Source organism: Oncorhynchus kisutch, linkage group LG18 (assembly GCF_002021735.2).
Source record: "Oncorhynchus kisutch isolate 150728-3 linkage group LG18, Okis_V2, whole genome shotgun sequence".
NCBI lineage: Eukaryota > Metazoa > Chordata > Actinopteri > Salmoniformes > Salmonidae > Oncorhynchus > Oncorhynchus kisutch.
The window spans coordinates 71,778,702-71,795,825 of record NC_034191.2 but is presented as its reverse complement, the minus strand read 5'-3'; the positions used below and the strand labels follow the sequence as shown (position 1 = coordinate 71,795,825).

At 41.0% G+C, this 17,124-nt stretch overlaps 1 protein-coding gene across 11 annotated transcripts in view; it reads right to left on the bottom strand.

The window, feature by feature from the left end:
- Positions 1-17,124, bottom strand: part of kmt2ca (lysine (K)-specific methyltransferase 2Ca) — a 240,048-nt gene that overhangs the window by 129,899 nt on the left and 93,025 nt on the right. For all 11 annotated transcript variants that reach the window (XM_031796719.1, XM_031796716.1, XM_031796715.1 and 8 more), the window contains exon 9: positions 4,641-4,755. In XM_031796719.1, coding sequence (XP_031652579.1) covers positions 4,641-4,755 — 115 coding nt within the window. The remainder of the gene's footprint in view (positions 1-4,640; positions 4,756-17,124) is intronic.

Here is a 17,124-nt window from a genome sequence, read left to right as displayed (position 1 = left end):
GTGTTGACTTAAGACTTTCTGTTTAGCAATGACCAACAAGCAACTTGACAGAGCTTGAAGAATGTTTAAAAGTAATAAATGGGCAAATATTGTACAATCCATGTGTGCAAACCTCTTAGAAACTTACCCAGAAATACTCTCACCTGAAAACCCTACAAAATGTACCTCTAACATGTATTGTCTCAGGGGGGTGAATACTTATCTATTCAAGATATTTTTTAGTATGAAAAATAAAACAGGGGTAAATTATAATATACAGTCTATATTGCTCATAATTGACCCCTACCTTTGTGAGAAAAACTAAACAAAACCTCTTTCTCTGAGCAATTTTATTAGTATAAAAATAAATATTTCAAATATTGAACTATATTGTATGCCAATTGTTTGGGGGAAATTACATTATTTTATACTAATAAAATTGTTCAGAGGTAGAAATTGTGATTCGTTATTTTCTCAAAAAAGGTAGGGGTAAATTATTGACACCCCTAAAGATATTAATAAATTAAAACAGCAAAAAGTGTAGTATTTGGTCGCATATTCCTAGCACACAATTATTACATCAAGGTTGTGAATTTACAAACTTGTTGGATGCATTTGCAGTTCATTTTGTTTGCGTTTCAGACAATTTTGTGCACAATAGATATGAGATGGTAAATAATGCAGTTCTTTTTTATGCATTTCTCACTTTTACTATAAATAAGAATATAATATGTTTCTAAGAACTTCAAAATTAAAATGTCAACACTACCATGATTCCGGATGAACCTGAGTGAACCGTGAATAATGATGAGTGAGAATGGGGCGGCAGTGTAGCCTAGTGGTTAGAGCATTGGACTAGTAACCGAAAGGTTGCAAGTTCAAATCCCCGAGCTGACAAGGTACAAAATCTGTCGTTCTGCCCTTGAACAGGCAGTTAACCCACTGTTCCTAGGCCGTCATTGAAAATAAGAATTTGTTCTTAACTGACTTGCCTAGTAAAATAAAGGTAAAAAAAATAAAAAATATTTAAAAAAAGTTAAAGGGCCAAATGATGGTAATGATGTTGCAAATTAAAGAAAATGTTATTTGTCACATGCTTCGTAAACAACAGATGTGAGCATACAATATAGCTCAGAATTTGAATGATTTATTTTACATATTCAATATTAATCATCTTTATCAACGGTGTCAATCATTTCGGACATCAATGTATTTTGAAAATTCTGTTTTACCGTGATAAAAAAGTAAGAAACCGGGGCCTCCCGGGTGGCGCGGTGCTAGCAGTGTCACCAGAGACTCTGGGTTTGAGCCCAGGCTCTGACGCAGCCGGCCGCAACCCGGGAGGTCAATGGGGCAACGCACAATTGGCCCAGCGTCGTCCGGGTTAGGGAGTGTTTGGCCGGTAGGGATGTCCGTGTCTCATCGCGCATTAGCGACTCCTGTGGCGGGCCAGGCGCAGTGCACGCTTACCAGGTCGCCAGGTGCACGGTGTTTCCTCCGACACATTGGTGTGGCTGGCTTCCGGGTTGGATGCGCGCTGTGTTAAGAAGCACTGCGGCATGGTTGGGGTGTGTTTCGGAGGACGCATGGCTTTCGACCTTTGTCTCTCCCGAGCCCGTACGGGAGTTGTAGCGATGAGAAAAGATAGTAACTACTCACAATTGGATACCACAAAATTGGGGAGAAAAGAGGGTAAAATGTAAATTGTAAAAATTAAAAATGTAAAAGTAAGATACCCGGAAACTACTCATCTGGCAACCTGCTGAAAGGATGTCAGCAATAGTTTGGGTAAAGTTGATTATTTCATAACGAGGACAGCAATTCATTTGTGAGGCGCACTACATGGCCAAAGCGGGATGAGAAAAGAAGCCCAATAAAAACTTCCAAACGGTCAAGGGGTGACATCCAACGTTGTGGTATATATTCACTTATTGCTCACTTGTAAACTATAAATATTACTACATTACTAGCTCAAACACCTAATCTGCAAAAATGACAAGTTAATTAGTGGGTGATGGTGATTTCAGAAGGGGGACAAAAAACATAGGCTACATTGCCCTCCCTAAACTGATAGTGGTGGTCATCTGGTGGTAGATGCCTAGTCTCCCTTATGGCTCAGATCAGGTGCCTACAAAGTCCATACACATACATAATAATAATTATTTATTATTATTTTTAACGCACAAATAAAAACCATCAAGCGCTATGATGAAACTGGCTCTCATGAGGACCGCCACAGTAAAGGAAAAGTTACCTCTGATGCAGAGGATAAGTTCATTAGAGTTACCAGCTTCAGAATGCAGACAAAATAAATGCTTCAGAGTTCAAGTAACAGACACATCTCAAATCTGTCGTTCTGAACAGGCAGTTAAACCTACTGTTCCTAGGCCGTCATTGAAAATAAGAATTTGTTCTTAACTGACTTGCCCAGTTAAATAAAGTTTTTTTTTTTTTAAGGCAAAATGTGACTACTTTGAAGAATCTCAAATATAATTTAACACTTTTTTGGTTATTCCATGTGTTATTTCATAGTTTATATGTCTTCACCATAATTATACAATGTAGAAAATAGTAAAAATAAAGTAAAACCCTAAAATGAGCAGTTCACGTTTGAACTGGAATTGTTCCTAAAGATTTGAAAATTGCCAAAGCTTTTATTATAAATTATCTCCCTCTATAAATCTGAGGATCCAAGATCTTTCACAAATTAAAATAGCCTATTATCTGTAGTATCATGTTTTTCTAAAATCCTAGAATAATTGGTGTATAAGAGAATGTTCAAACATTTCAAATGAACACTGTATTCTACGAGTACCAATATTGTAAAAACTCGTAAAATCTACTCCACAGATATGGCTCTTATGCAACTTGTGGATCAAATCTTTACAGCTCTTAACAAAGAATACAGTCTTGGCATATTTTTTTTGATTTATCCAACGCGTTTGACACAGTCAATCATGAAATATTACTTTCTAAATTGTATGAGATTATATATATATCTATCATTCTCTTTGCCGAGGATACCAATTTCATTTTATCACAATAATTTTGATTCACTAATTAATTAAGCTAACTTATGTATGGCCACATTTTCTGAATGGTTCCAGATCATTTGTTAATCTTCAAAATGTTAAAACATTATTGTATTAAATAGTAAGTAAATAATACATCTATAAAAATAAAAAAGAGCCAGAATCTAAATTGGTTGGAAATGAAATGGAACAAGTCACATCCACTAGATTCCTCTGAGTTCTAATTAATGAAAAGTTATCCTGGAAAGATCATATTACATTTGTCTGCAGCAAAGTGATGAAATCTGTAGGTATCATCAGAAAGATTAGTGGTTTGGTTCATCAGGCTTGCTTCCTAACTCTGTACTATAGCTTAATTTACCCATATCTGATTTACTGTAATAGTGTCTGGGCCAGTACATATGCCTCATACCCAGACAAATTACTCATCATACAAAATACATGTGCAAGACTAGCTGCCACCAGTATCTTGTCTATTTATGACATTAATGTACGTCAATTATACACTTTCATCTAGAAATACTCATACCTCCCAGACAGTTTACCTTTCAATGGATTCTTCCAGGTTCATTCTGACATCCATCTATATAACACACTGCAATAACCTTCACCCTCCCCACTGCCGCACCTCACAGCCAGTTCTCTATCAGATAAAGAGGTACCATACTCTGGAATTCTTATCTTCACATTGCCGAAAGCTCATCATCCCTCAATAACTTCAAGCGAAGAAAGGGGGTCAGCCTGATGAACCAAACTACCCAATAATCCCCTCTATGTAGCCAGACAGAAGCCACTCCTCAGTAAAAGGCACGACAACCCACTAGGAGTTTGCCTAAAGGACTCTCAGACCATGAGAAACAAGTTTCTCTGGTATGATGAAACTAAGATTGAACTCTTTGGCCTGAATGCCAAGCGTCACATCTGGAAGAAACCTGGCACCATCCCTACGATGAAGCATGGTGGTGGCAGCAGCATCATGCTGTGGGGATGTTTTTCAGCAGCAGGACCTGGAAGACTAGGATCGAGGGAAAGATGAATGGAGCACAGACCAGGGCAACAGGACAACGACCCTAGGAATACAGGAAAGACAACGCAAGAGTGTCTCTGAATGTCCTTGAGTGGCTGAGCCAGAGCCCGGACTTGAACCCGATCGAACATCTCTGGTGCGACCTGAAAATAGCTGTGCAGCGACGCTCCCCATCCAACCTGACAGAGCTTGAGAGGATCTGCAGAGAAGAATGGGAGAAACTCTACAAATACAGGTGTGCCAAGCTTGTACCGTCATACCCAAGAAGACACAAGGCTGTAATCGATGCCAAAGGTGCTTCAACGAAGTACTAAGAAAAGGGTCTGAATACTTATGTAAATGTGACACACTTGTTAAAAATAAATTAAAAAATTAAAAAACAACATTTTTACCCTGTCATGTATTGTGTGTAGCAAAAACAATTTAATCAATTTTAGAATAAGGCTGTAACAACAAAACGTGGAAATAGTCAAGAGGTCTGAATACTTTCCGAATGCACTGTATTGCACTGTTTTGAAAGGGAAAGATGCACATCCCTTACACGCTCTTGTCTCGGCCCGACGGTATTCCGTGTTGTGAAAGGTGTTAGGAGTGTTTCTTACCTTGCATCGCCAGCCATTGGTGGGGATGGATTCCATGGCAGGCTGGAGACAGAAGGTGTGATAGCCTTTGTCACACATGTCACACACCAGCATCTTGCTGTCCTCTCCCGGGTTCCTGAAAAACACACACAGTAGAGGGAAAGATGACACACACACACCTAATAATATGATCTCAGTGTACAAGACATTAGGAACACCTTCCTAATATTGGGTTGCATCCCCCTTTGCCCTCAGAACAGCCTCTATTCATTTGGGCATGGACTCTACAAGATGTCGAAAGCATTCCGCAGGGATCCTGGCCCATGTTGACTCCAATGCTTCTCACAGTTGTGTCAAGTTGGCTGGATGTCCTTTGGGTGGTGGACCATTCTTGATACACAACTGTTGAGCGGGAAAAACCCAGCAGCGCTGCAATTCTTGCCACACTCAAACCAGTGCACCTGGCACCTACTACCATGCCCCTGTCAAAGGCACTTACATCTTGTCCATTCACCCTCTGAATGGCACACATACACAATCCTTGTCTGAATTGTCTCAAAGCTTAAAAATCCTTCTTTAACTTCTTGGTGACTGGGGGGCAGTATTGAGTAGCTTGGATAAATAAGGTGCCCAGAGTAAATGAGTATATTTGGATAGAAAACACTGAAGTTTCTAAAACTGTTTGAATGATGTATGAGAGTATAACAGAACTCATATGGCAGGTGAAAACCTGAGAAAAATCCAACCAGGAAGTGGGAAATCTGAGGTTTGTAAGTTTTTCAACTCATTGCCATTCCAATATACAGTGTCTGTGGGGTAATTTTGCACTTCCTAAGGCTTCCACTAGATGTCAACAGTCTTTAGAACCTTGTTTGATGCTTCTACTATGAAGGGGGGCCGAACGAGAGGGGATTGAGCCAGGTGTCTGGCAGATTGTGACGCGCGGTCATGTGAAAGTTAGCTTGCATTCCATTTATTTTCTACTGACAAAGGAATTCTCCGGTTGGAACATTGAAGATTTATGATAAAAACATCCTAAAGATTGATTCTATACTTCGTTTGACATGTTTCTATGACCTGTAATATGGATTTTTCGTCCGACCTTTCGGCTAGACTAGCACGCGCATTTCGATTTGTTTACCAAACACCTTAACAAAAGGAGGTATTTGGACATAAATTATGAACTTTTTTGAACAAATCAAACACTTATTGTGGAACTGGGATTCCACAACATTTGGCTATTTTGGTCTCTGAGCGCCGTACTCAGATTATTGCATGGTATGCTTTTTCCGTAAAGTTTTTGGGGAATCTGACACAGTGGTTGCATTAAGGAGAGGTGGATCTAAAGTTCAATGTTTAATAATGTTTATTATGAGTATTTCTGTAAATTGATGTAGCTCTCTGCAAAATCACCCCATGTTTTGGAACTACTGAACATAACACGCCAATGTAAAATGAGATTTTTGGATATTAATATGCACTTTATCAAACAAAACATACATGTATTGTGTAACATGAAGTCCTATCAGTGTCATCTGATGAAGATCAAAGGTTAGTTTTCTGTGACTTGGTGGTGACCTAACATAATCGTTTGTGGTGCTTTCGCTGTAAAGCCTTTTTGAAATCAGACGCTGTGGCTGGATTAACGAGAATTGTATCTTTAAAATGGTGTAAAATATTTGTATGTTTGGAATTTTAATTATGAGATTGTTGTTTTGAATTTGGCACCCTGCACTTTCACTGGCTGTTGAGTGAGGTGGGACGCTACCATCCCGAATATCCCAGAGAGGTTAACCTGTCTCCTCCCCTTCATCAATACCGATTGAAGTGGATTTAACAAATGACAATGTTTTGTATATTCAGTGTATGAGACACTTATGGAGACACAAAAAAAGAGAAAAATGACACCCACCCACACACCTAATAAGCAACTAACACAAAAATCAGAGAAATTGGCAGGGTTGTAGTATGGATAGCACAAGAGTTTGTTTCCCGACCGTGTCGACAGACAACCTAACAAACCGTCAACTGTTGACTCTGGTCCTCCAGGGTCTCAGTGTCTATGGGCTCTTTATCAGTGACTCTTTTCGAGTCTGGGACTTGGACAATCGACTACATTCATTTATCAATGAAGTATGAGGAAGAAAAGAAAGCCAGCCAGACAGTTGCGAGTTTGAATTTAGTTTGTCAATGGGGGAGGTTCACATAGTAGGTTATGTTTAATACAATATATTTTATCACACACCACATTGTGAACAACACCTTTTTTTTAACAGTGTTTATAGGAATGAGAAAATAACATTTCCTTCAACAGAATCAAATTTGCTAAGCTTCAAGATTCAAAATTTGTTCAGCCAATCAAACCTGCCATTAAACTGAACCCGCAATCGAGAACAGTCCCTCTACGGCGGACTTTGGTTGGATTAACAATGTTTGAAGAATAAATCAAGAGACCAGAGCGTAAGATTTATGGTGTACGCATGTGTGTGTGCAGTGGAGGGTTATGATATTAGGGAAGAGGCTAGAGCCCTGAGATCTATCAAATCCCAGCAGCCTGTATTTCAGCTGACGCAAATCCAACCTGAATGAAAACATCATCTGAGATTTACAACTGTGCAGTGGAGTCATTACCGCCCGCGCACACACATCCCTAGATCACTCCGCGTCCCCCCCCCCTCCTGCCAATTCCAGAGTGCTCCATCTGGTAAAACTGCACTATACATTTCACTATGCTTTTCCCCCCTCTCTCTTCCTTCACAGTGCCTTGGGAGGCTAAGCACCATGATGCAGGGATCCAAAATAAGGTTGGGTGGAGGTGGGTGTGTATGTGTGCTTGCATTATGAGAGGATAGCAGGGGTATACGGTGGGCCTCTTGCCCCTACAGACGGGCCTCACCGTGGGCCTCTTGCCCCTACAGACGGGACTCACCGTGGGCCTCTTGCCCCTACAGACGGGACTCACCGTGGGCCTCTTGCCCCTACAGACGGGACTCACCGTGGGCCTCTTGCCCCTACAGACGGGACTCACCGTGGGCCTCTTGCCCCTACAGACGGGACTCACCGTGGGCCTCTTGCCCCTACAGACGGGACTCACCGTGGGCCTCTTGCCCCTACAGACGGGACTCACCGTGGGCCTCTTGCCCCTACAGACGGGACTCACCGTGGGCCTCTTGCCCCTACAGACGGGACTCACCGTGGGCCTCTTGCCCCTACAGACGGGACTCACCGTGGGCCTCTTGCCCCTACAGACGGGACTCACCGTGGGCCTCTTGCCCCTACAGACGGGACTCACCGTGGGCCTCTTGCCCCTACAGACAGGCTTCACGGTGGGCCTCTTGCCCCTACAGACAGGCTTCACGGTGGGCCACTTGCCCCTACAGACAGGCTTCACGGTGGGCCTCTTGCCCCTACAGACAGGCTTCACGGTGGGCCTCTTGTCCCTACATTCAGGCTTTACAGTAGGCCTCCTGCCCCTACACACAGGCTTTACATTAGGCCTCCTGCCCCTACATACAGGCTTTCAGTTCCCACAATCTCAGATGTCATCTCTTTCAACATTAAGAGCTTCTGTTAACTTCTGTCCATGATTGACAGGCTATGACACGCAAATGCTATGGAGATGAACCTGCATGTCCCACGTGGGATTCCATGTCAAATCAACAAGCACACCAGAGACTAGCGTGGTGATTATCACCCTACCAAAAACATGGCCTTGGTCCATGAAATTAACATTTTCATTTTTGACCATGCCGAGTTCAGGAAACTATAAAAATCATTAAAAGCCCAGCTTCAATGGAGACAACTTTAGGTCACGCTCTGTTAGTTTTCGATTACTTCATTTGCTGGCCCCTGGAGCATTTTGAATCGTAATATCTCTGCAAACATAGTCACCACCGTCTTTCATCTAATCTTTACTATATACACAGGCTTACACCTTGACATATTCCACATTTTGTTATAATTTACAAGTATTCACAACCGAGTCAATACATGTTATAATCACCTTAGACAGTGATTACAACTGAGTCTTTCTGGGTATGGATTGTACAATATTTGCACATGATTATTTAAAATATTCTTTAAGCTCTGCTAAGTTGGTTGTTGTTCATTGCAAGACAGCCATTTTCAAGTCTTGCCATTTTAAGTCCAAACTGTAACAAGGCCAAACATTCAATGTTGTCTTGGTAAGCTACTCCAGCATATTTTTGACCTTGTATTTTAGTCTATTGTCCTTTTAAAAGGTGATGTTGTCTCAAAGTGTCTGTTGAAAAGCAGACCAGAAAAAATATAGTTTTTTGCTTAAAAAGAAAAGGAATGAAGCTAAGCACAGGCAAACAAACTCTGCAGTCATTGCAGATGACAAGAATACCCATAACATGATGCAGCCACCACCATGCTTGAAAAATATTAAGAGTGTTACTCAGTGATATGTTTTGGGTAAACACAACACAACGCTTTGTATTCAGGAAATTAAGCAGATTTTTTTTGCCAAATGTTTTGCAGTATTACTAAAGTGGCCTTATTGCAAACAGGATGCATATTTTAGAATACTTTTATTCTGTACAAGCTTCCTTTTCCCTGTCTTTTATGTTCGTATTTTGGAGAAACTACAATGTTCTTGATCCATCGTCACAGCCATTAAACTCTAACTGTTTACATACAGTTGAAGTCGGAAGTTTACATACACTTAGGTTGGAGTCATTAAAACTCGTTTTTCAACCACTCCACAAATGTCTTTTTAACAAACTATAGTTTTGGCAAGTCGGTTAGGACATCTACTTTGTGTATGACAAGGTATTTTTCCAACAATTGTTTACAGACAGATTATTTCACTGTATCACAATTCAGGTGGGTCAGAAGTTTACATACGCTAAGTTGACAGTGCCTTTATACAGCTTGGAAAATTATAGAAAATGATGGCATGGCTTTAGAAGCTTCTGATAGGCTAATTGACATTATTTGAGTCAATTGGAGGTGTACCTGTAGATGTATTTCAAGGCCAACCTTCAAACCTAGTGCCTCTTTACTTGACATCATGGGAAAAATCAAAAGAAATCAGCCAAGAGCTCAGAAAAAAAAAATTGAGACCTCCACAAGTCTGGTTCATCCTTTGGAGCAATTTCCAAATGCCTGAAGGTACCATGTTCATCTGTACAAACAATAGTACGTAGGTATAAACACCATGGGACCACGCAGCCGTCATACTGCTCAGGAAGGAGACGTGTTCTGTCTCCTAGAGATGAACGTACTTGTGCGAAAAGTGCAAATCAATCCCAGAACAACAGCAAAGGACCTTGTGAAGATGCTGGAGGAAACAGATACAAAAGTAACTATTTCCACAGTAAAACGAGTCCTATATCGACATAACCTGATAGGCCCGCTCAGCAAGGAAGAAGCCACTGCTCCAAAACCACCATTAAAAAAGCCAGACTACGGTTTGCAACTGCACATGGGGTCAAAGTACTTGTGGAGAAATGTCCTCTGGTCTGATGAAACAAAAATAGAACTGCTTGGCCATAATGACCATCGTTATGTTTGGAGGAAAAAGGCGTAAGCTTGCAAGCCGAAGAACACCATCCCAACCGTAAAGCATGGGGGTGGCAGCATCATGTTGTGGGGGTGCTTTGCTGCAGGACAAACTGGTGCACTTCAAAATAAATGACATCATGAGGGAGGAAAATGATGTGGATATATTGAAGCAACATCAAGACATCAGTCAGGAAGTTAAAGCTTGTTCGCAAATTGGTCTTCCAAATGGACAATGTACAACTTCCAAAGTTGTGGCAAAATGACTTAAGGACAACACAGTCAAGGTATTGGAGTGGCCATCACAAAGCCCTGACCTCAAAATTTGTGGGCAGAACTGCTTGTGCGAGCAAGGAGGCCTACAAACCTGACTCAGTTACACCAGCCCTGTCAACTTATTGTGGGAAGCTTGTGGAAGGCTACCTGAAGCGTTTGACCCAAGGTAAACAATTTAAAGGCAATGCTACCAAATACTAATTGAGTATATGTAAACTTCTGACCTACTGGGAATGTGATGAAAGAAATAAAAGCTGAAAGAAATAATTATTCTCTACTATTATTCTGATATTTCACATTCTTAAAATCAAGTGGTGATCCTAACTGATCTAAGATAGGGTATTTTTAAAAGGATTAAATGTCAGGAATTGTGAAAAACTGAGTTTAATGTATTTGGCTAAGGTGTATGTAAACTTCCTACTTCAACTGTATACGTGCCCCGTTTCAGGAAACTAGGCGTATGTCATGGGTCACTAGTTCACAGGAGAGACATTTGAAAGTACAGAAATGCCTTCTCGAACATCTGAACTTCCATGTGCCTTAATAAGAAACTTGTGTGCCATCTGTAAATACCAATGAAATTGTTAAATTACAAGCCAAGTTGGTTAAGATACAGAAAAAGACAGAAACCTCATCTAGCAATGATTGGCTGAGATAATGAGTGAGCTGGACATGCCGAGAGATGAGTTTGGATTGGTCTGCCATATAGCACACTTCTGTCTATTTGAGCTGGTCAGAATGTGTCGGGTAATCCCGCCTAACGCGGCTTTATTTTTAAAGTATTGCATATTAAAACTTAACAAAAGACGTCACTGCAACAACTGTTTCAGAGCACTCTGGTCTGAGTGTACCAGAGTGCAGAATAACTGATTAATTTACGAACGCTGAACACCGATTGAATATGGTCGGTGTCATTAAACATTGACAAAAAAAGCTTCATTAAATTGTTTCCAGGAGCAGTTACAGTCACCAACGCTCTGGATAGCATGAAAACAGTTTATCCAGCTCCGCTAGGGCGAGTAAAATGGTCAGAGATTGGGTGGGGGCTAAAGTTTAAATAATTCAAATAAATGTTAAATTATTTGTACCTGGAATTTGTCTTTCAGTTATCAGTAGGATACGCCTGACTCTCCTCCACCAGTCATACAAGGAGAATGGTCTAATGCCTCCCATCAAAAAGAGAGCTGGCCCAAGCAAGCACAGGTTACACCTGAAGCATGAGGACTTGCAGTGAGTGCTGAACTTCAACAACTACTCAGAGGATAATGCAATAGTATTACCAGAACACCACTGGTGGAAACTGCTGCCATCCCACGTGACAAAAACAGCAGTGTGGCGTCTCCGCAAGGATTCGATGACAACACTTGGTATATAAAGCAAAAAAACGTTTTGATTATTTAATTGACCTCCCAACATGACTGGCACTGGTATTTTGTTTAGTCAAGCTGTGTGTCATTTTAACTTCCAGTTTCCAAGATTATGTTTCTGTATGCAGTGCTGCTGCTCTGAACATTTGTGGGTAAGTGAAACCTGACAATGATGCATTAAAATTATATTATGTTTAACATTGAATTTTCTTTTCATTAACTTATCTTAATGTTCTTTTGTTGTTGGCAGGTGCACTATCCTTCTGACCCTATGCAGCCAGGTCCCATCTACAGTGCCTTGCGAAAGTATTCGGCCCCCTTGAACTTTGCGAACTTTTGCCACATTTCAGGCTTCAAACATAAAGATATAAAACTGTATTTTTTTGTGAAGAATCAACAACAAGTGGGACACAATCATGAAGTGGAACGACATTTATTGGATATTTCAAACTTTTTTAACAAATTAAAAACTGAAAAATTGGGCGTGCAAAATTATTCTGCCCCCTTAAGTTAATACTTTGTAGCGCCACCTTTTGCTGCGATTACAGCTGTAAGTCGCTTGGGGTATGTCTCTATCAGTTTTGCACATCGAGAGACTGAAATTTTTTCCCATTCCTCCTTGCAAAACAGCTCGAGCTCAGTGAGGTTGTATGGAGAGCATTTGTGAACAGCAGTTTTCAGTTCTTTCCACAGATTCTCGATTGTATTCAGGTCTGGACTTTGACTTGGCCATTCTAACACCTGGATATGTTTATTTTTGAACCATTCCATTGTAGATTTTGCTTTATGTTTTGGATCATTGTCTTGTTGGAAGACAAATCTCCGTCCCAGTCTCAGGTCTTTTGCAGACTCCATCAGGTTTTCTTCCAGAATGGTCCTGTATTTGGCTCCATCCCATCTTCCCATCAATTTTAACCATCTTCCCTGTCCCTGCTGAAGAAAAGCAGGCCCAAACCATGATGCTGCCACCACCATGTTTGACAGTGGGGATGGTGTGTTCAGGGTGATGAGCTGTGTTGCTTTTACGCCAAACATAACGTTTTGCATTGTTGCCAAAAAGTTCAATTTTGGTTTCATCTGACCAGAGCACCTTCTTCCACATGTTTGGTGTGTCTCCCAGGTGGCTTGTGGCAAACTTTAAACGACACTTTTTATGGATATCTTTAAGAAATGGCTTTCTTCTTGCCACTCTTCCATAAAGGCCAGATTTGTGCAATATACGACTGATTGTTGTCCTATGGACAGTCTCCCACCTCAGCTGTAGATCTCTGCAGTTCATCCAGAGTGATCATGGGCCTCTTGGCTGCATCTCTGATCAGTCTTCTCCTTGTATGAGCTGAAAGTTTAGAGGGACGGCCAGGTCTTGGTAGATTTGCAGTGGTCTGATACTCCTTCCATTTCAATATTATCGCTTGCACAGTGCTCCTTGGGATGTTTAAAGCTTGGGAAATCTTTTTGTATCCAAATCCCGCTTTAAACTTCTTCACAACAGTATCTCGGACCTGCCTGGTGTGTTCCTTGTTCTTCATGATGCTCTCTGTGCTTTTAACGGACCTCTGAGACTATCACAGTGCAGGTGCATTTATACGGAGACTTGATTACACACAGGTGGATTGTATTTATCATCATTAGTCATTTAGGTCAACATTGGATCATTCAGAGATCCTCACTGAACTTCTGGGGAGAGTTTGCTGCACTGAAAGTAAAGGGGCTGAATAATTTTGCACGCCCAATTTTTCAGTTTTTGATTTGTTAAAAAAGTTTGAAATATCCAATAAATGTCGTTCCACTTCATGATTGTGTCCCACTTGTTGTTGATTCTTCACAAAAAAAATACAGTTTTATATCTTTATGTTTGAAGCCTGAAATGTGGCAAAAGGTCGCAAAGTTCAAGGGGGCCGAATACTTTCGCAAGGCACTGTACTTTCTATCTCCTCGCAACTGCAGTGCCCAAAACAAGAACAAGTTTGTGCTCTGGTACTGTGCCTGGCGGACCATGCACAAGCTCCACCACAGTTTTGACCTTCACTTCCTGATCACAGGCCACACAAAGTTTGCCCCTGACTGATGTGTGGGCATCAACAAGCAGCGCTTCAGAAAGAACAGAGTGAACACTTTGTCTGAGATTGCTGGTGTTGTGAAGGACAGCACTGTGACAGGGGTCAACATCCCACAGCTGTTTGGACTGGAGGATGGTACGGTGCTGGTGGAAAGATATGGCTGGCAACAACAACTGACTCCATACTTCAGACTGCTGCCACAGTTCAAGCAGTACCAGCACTTCAGGTGAATATAATTTCATTGCATTGTATGAGGTTCTTCTTCTCTAAACTTGGAAGGTGAATTGATGTTGTGGAATAATAGCGAAGACATCAAAACTATGAAATAACAAATGGAATCATGTAGTACCCAAAAAAGTGTAAAACATCAAAATATATTTTACATTTCAAATTATTCAAAGTAGCCACAATTTGCCTGGATGACAACTATACACACGCTTGGCATTCTCTCAACCAGCTTCGTGAGGAATGCTTTTCCTTTACTCTGTGGTCCAACTTATCCCAAACCATCTCAATTGGGTTGAGGTCAGGTCAGGTGATTGTGGAGGCCAGGACATCTGATGCAGCACTCCATCACTTTCCTTGGTCAAACAGCCCTTACACAGCCTGGAGGGGTGTTTTGGGTCATTGTCCTGAGCCAGATGTATCATAGCGAGTGATGACAATGCGCAATGCCAAACGTTGGCTGGAGTGGTGTAAAGCTCGCCGCAATTGGACACATGAGCAGTGGAAACGGGTTCTCTGGAGTGATGAATCACGCTTCACCATCTGGTACTCCAACGGATGAATCTTGGTTTGGTGGATGCCAGGAGAACACTACCTGCCCCAATACATAGTGACAACTGTAAAGTTTGGTGGAGGAAGAATAATGGTCTGGGGCTGTTTTTCATGGTTCGGGCTAGGCCCCTTAGACCCAGTGAAGTCAGGAAATCTTAACGCTACAGCAATGCCTAGTTAAATAAAAGGTTACATAAACATGTTTTTTTAAATACACACACTACCGTTCAAAAGTGTGGGGTCACTTAGAAATGTCTTTTTTTTTAAAGAAAAGCAAAAATTTTCCCCGTTAAAATAACATCAAATTGGTCAGAAACACAGTGTAGACATTGTTAATGTTGTAAATTGTTATTGTAGCTGGAAACAGCTGATTTTATATGGAATATCTACATATTCCCATTATCCACAACCATCACACATCTGTGTTCCAAAGGCACATTGTGATAGCTCATCCCAGTTAATAATTGTAAAAGGCTAATTGATCATTAAAAACCCCTTTTGCAATTGTTAGCACAGCTGAAAACTGATGTCCTGATTAATAACCTTTTTGGGATAGGGGGCAGCATGTTCACTTTTGGATGAATAGCGTGCCCAGAGAACTGCCTCCTACTCTGTCCCAGATGCTAATATATACACAGTATTAGTATTGGATAGAAAACACTCTGAAGTTTCTAAAACTGTTTGAATGATGTCTGTGAGTATAACAGAACTCATACGGCAGGCGAAAACCTGAGAAACTCCAACCAGGAAGTGGGAAATCTGAGGTTTGTAGTTTTTCAAAGCTTTGCCTACCGAGTACACATTGAGATATGGATGAGGTTGCACCTCCTAGGGCTTCCACTAGATGTCAACCGTCTTTTGAAACTTGAATGAGGATTCTACTATAAAGGAAGGGCTCATGTGACCTGTTTGAGTCAGTGGTCTGGCAGAGAGCCTTGGTCTTATGACGCACGCTCCCGACAGAGTGACCTCTCGTTCCAATGCCTATTGATATTTTATGTTAAAAATATCCTAGCGATTGATTCCATACATCGTTTGACATGTTTCTAAAGGACTGTAACGGAACTTTTAGTTTTTGTCTGGATGAAATGCTCGCGCCTCATGAAGATGTTTTACTGGGCTGAACACGCTAACAACAAGTGGCTATTTGGACATAAATGATGGAACTTTATGGAACAAATCAGTCATTTATTGTCGAACTGGTATTCCTGGGAGTGCCTTCTGATGAAGATCAAAGGTAAGTGGATATTTATGATGTTGTTTCTAACTTTGTTGATTCCAAAATGGCGGCTATTCCTCTGGCTGTTTTGGGTTCTGAGCGCCGTTCTCAGATTATGCTTTTTCCGTAATAAAAAAAACCTAATCTGACACAGTGGTTGCATTAAGGAGAAATCTTTAATTCTGTGAATAACACTAGTATCGTTTATCAATGTTTATTATTAGTATTTCTGCAAAATCACCCCATGTCTTGGAATCAAAACATAAGGCGTCAATGTAAAGTGAGATTTTTGGATATAAATATAAACATTATCGAACAAAACATACATGTTTTGTGTAACATGATGTCCTATGAGTGTCATCTGATGAAGATCATCAAAGGTTAGTGATTAATTTGATCTATATTTCTGCTTTTTGTGACTCCTATCTTTGGCTGGAAAGTGTTTTTTTGACTTGGCGGTTTTGTTAGCGTGTTTTCTTCAGTAATCCACAGGTTCAAATGCAGTCACAACAATCAGACAAAAAAACTAATTGTATCCGTAAAGTTCATAGAAACATGTCAAACGATGTTTATATTCAATCCTCAGGTAGTTTTCTTAGCCTAAATGATCTATAATATTTCAACCGGACAATAACGTCGTCAATATAAAAGGTAAACAAGAACTGCACTTGCGCATGAAAAAGCTCTGCGACACGGTAGGGTCCACTCGTTCAGACTGGCCTTACTTCCTCTTTTATAAGAATACAAGCCTGAAACGATTTCTAAAGACTGTTGACATCTAGTGGAAGGCATAGGAACTGCAAATGGAGTCCTAAGTCAATAAATACTGTAATGGCATTGAATAGAAAACTACAAAACCAAAATAAAACTACTTCCTGATTGGATTTTTTCTCAGGTTTTCGCCTGCTAAATCAGTTCTGTTATACTCACAGACACTATTTTAACAGTTTTGGAAACTTTAGAGGGTTGTCTATCCAAATCTACCAGTTATATGCATATCATATCTTCTGGGCCCGAGTAGCAGGCCGTTTAATTTGGGCATGCTTTTCATCCAAAATTCCGAATGCTGCACCCTACCCTAGAGAAGTTAAGGTCTCGGGGATGGGTGACCACACCACACGATGGCTACTATCAAACACAGCCTACTAGCACACACCGCCAACTAGCGCACACCGCCAACTAGCGCACACCGCCAACTAGCGCACACCGCCAACTAGCGCACACCGCCAACTAGCGCACACCGCCAACTAGCGCACACCGCCAACTAGCGCACACCGCCA